Source organism: Nannochloropsis gaditana (genome assembly GCF_000240725.1).
Source record: "Nannochloropsis gaditana CCMP526 unplaced genomic scaffold scaffold451, whole genome shotgun sequence".
Lineage (NCBI taxonomy): Eukaryota > Eustigmatophyceae > Eustigmatales > Monodopsidaceae > Microchloropsis > Microchloropsis gaditana.
This window is the reverse complement of record NW_005803502.1, coordinates 11,098-12,073: the sequence shown is the minus strand read 5'-3', so window position 1 is coordinate 12,073 and position 976 is coordinate 11,098. Positions and strand designations below refer to the sequence as shown.

At 59.6% G+C, this 976-nt stretch overlaps 1 protein-coding gene across 1 annotated transcript in view; it reads right to left on the bottom strand.

The window, feature by feature from the left end:
- Nucleotides 1-697, bottom strand: part of NGA_0195800 (arabinogalactan protein) — a gene marked incomplete at both ends in the record, with an annotated part of 723 nt that extends 26 nt beyond the window's left edge. Inside the window, one exon of the mRNA XM_005854589.1 lies at nucleotides 1-697. This exon is cut by the window's left edge and continues 26 nt beyond it. Within this exon, the coding sequence (XP_005854651.1) occupies nucleotides 1-697 (697 nt within the window).
- Between the last annotated feature and the right edge of the window lie 279 nt (nucleotides 698-976).

Genomic DNA, 976 nt, shown 5'->3' with positions numbered 1-976 from the left:
TCCCTCCCTTCCTCCACCCCTTCCTCCCTCCCTCCCTCACCACTGGCGCGTCCACCAGCACCCGCGAGGGGTCGCTTGGGTCCATGTACCCTCCTCCCTCTACGCCGGGAGCTACCGCCTGCGCGACGGGCAAATTCCCCTCCCCCCCATACCAGGGCTGCTGCTGCTGCGGTGCATGTGGTTGCGGTTGCGGCGGTTGTCCGTGATGTGGCTGTTGTTGGGGCGTTCGCAATTGCTGCGCTGGTATTGCCTGCCCTTGCGCCTCCCTGTGCAATTGGTCCATAAGACGGAGCAAGGTGGGGATGAGGACTGTGGTCCCCCCCGCGATAAAAGCGGCTTTCCATTCCACAGGGGCCGACGCCTCCAGGCAAGAAACCGGCGTCACTTTGCCTTGCAGATTGTTCGCGCCAAAAATGGGTTGGTTAAATTTCACGTCCACGATGCCGCGCAGGGGGACGTCGAAAGAGGCAAATTCCGGGCCGCCGGGAACCGGGCTGGCCGTTGGTTTGGTGGCGATGAAAAGCAGGCGGATGTTGGTGAGGTGGAGGCGCCCCTTGGCCTTACACGTGGCCTTGCTCTGTCGAGGGGGAAGCCGGCCGAGGGACAGCGAGAACTCCACATTATCTGCAGTGACTAGGAGGCCTTCGCCGGGGTACCAGGAGGGAGGGGCGCTGGCAGGACAGGGGTTGAAACTCATCGATCTACAAGGAGGAGGGAGCGTGGGCAGAAAGTGAGCGCAAAGGTCACGCACCAGCGTGCACTGTAGCCACGCGCACGTGGAACACTGAGCCATGGCAGGAAATCTTATCATGGTGTACCATGGGAAGCAGCAAAATGTGGGAGAAGGGGATACATCAATTCAATCTACTTGACTCTTCGCATGGGGTGCCAAGGGGAGAGAGGAGGTTTAAATAGCCAGCACTCCTTTTAAGGGCGAAAAATGAATTGTCCTATAGCATGTCCGAAAGTGAGGATG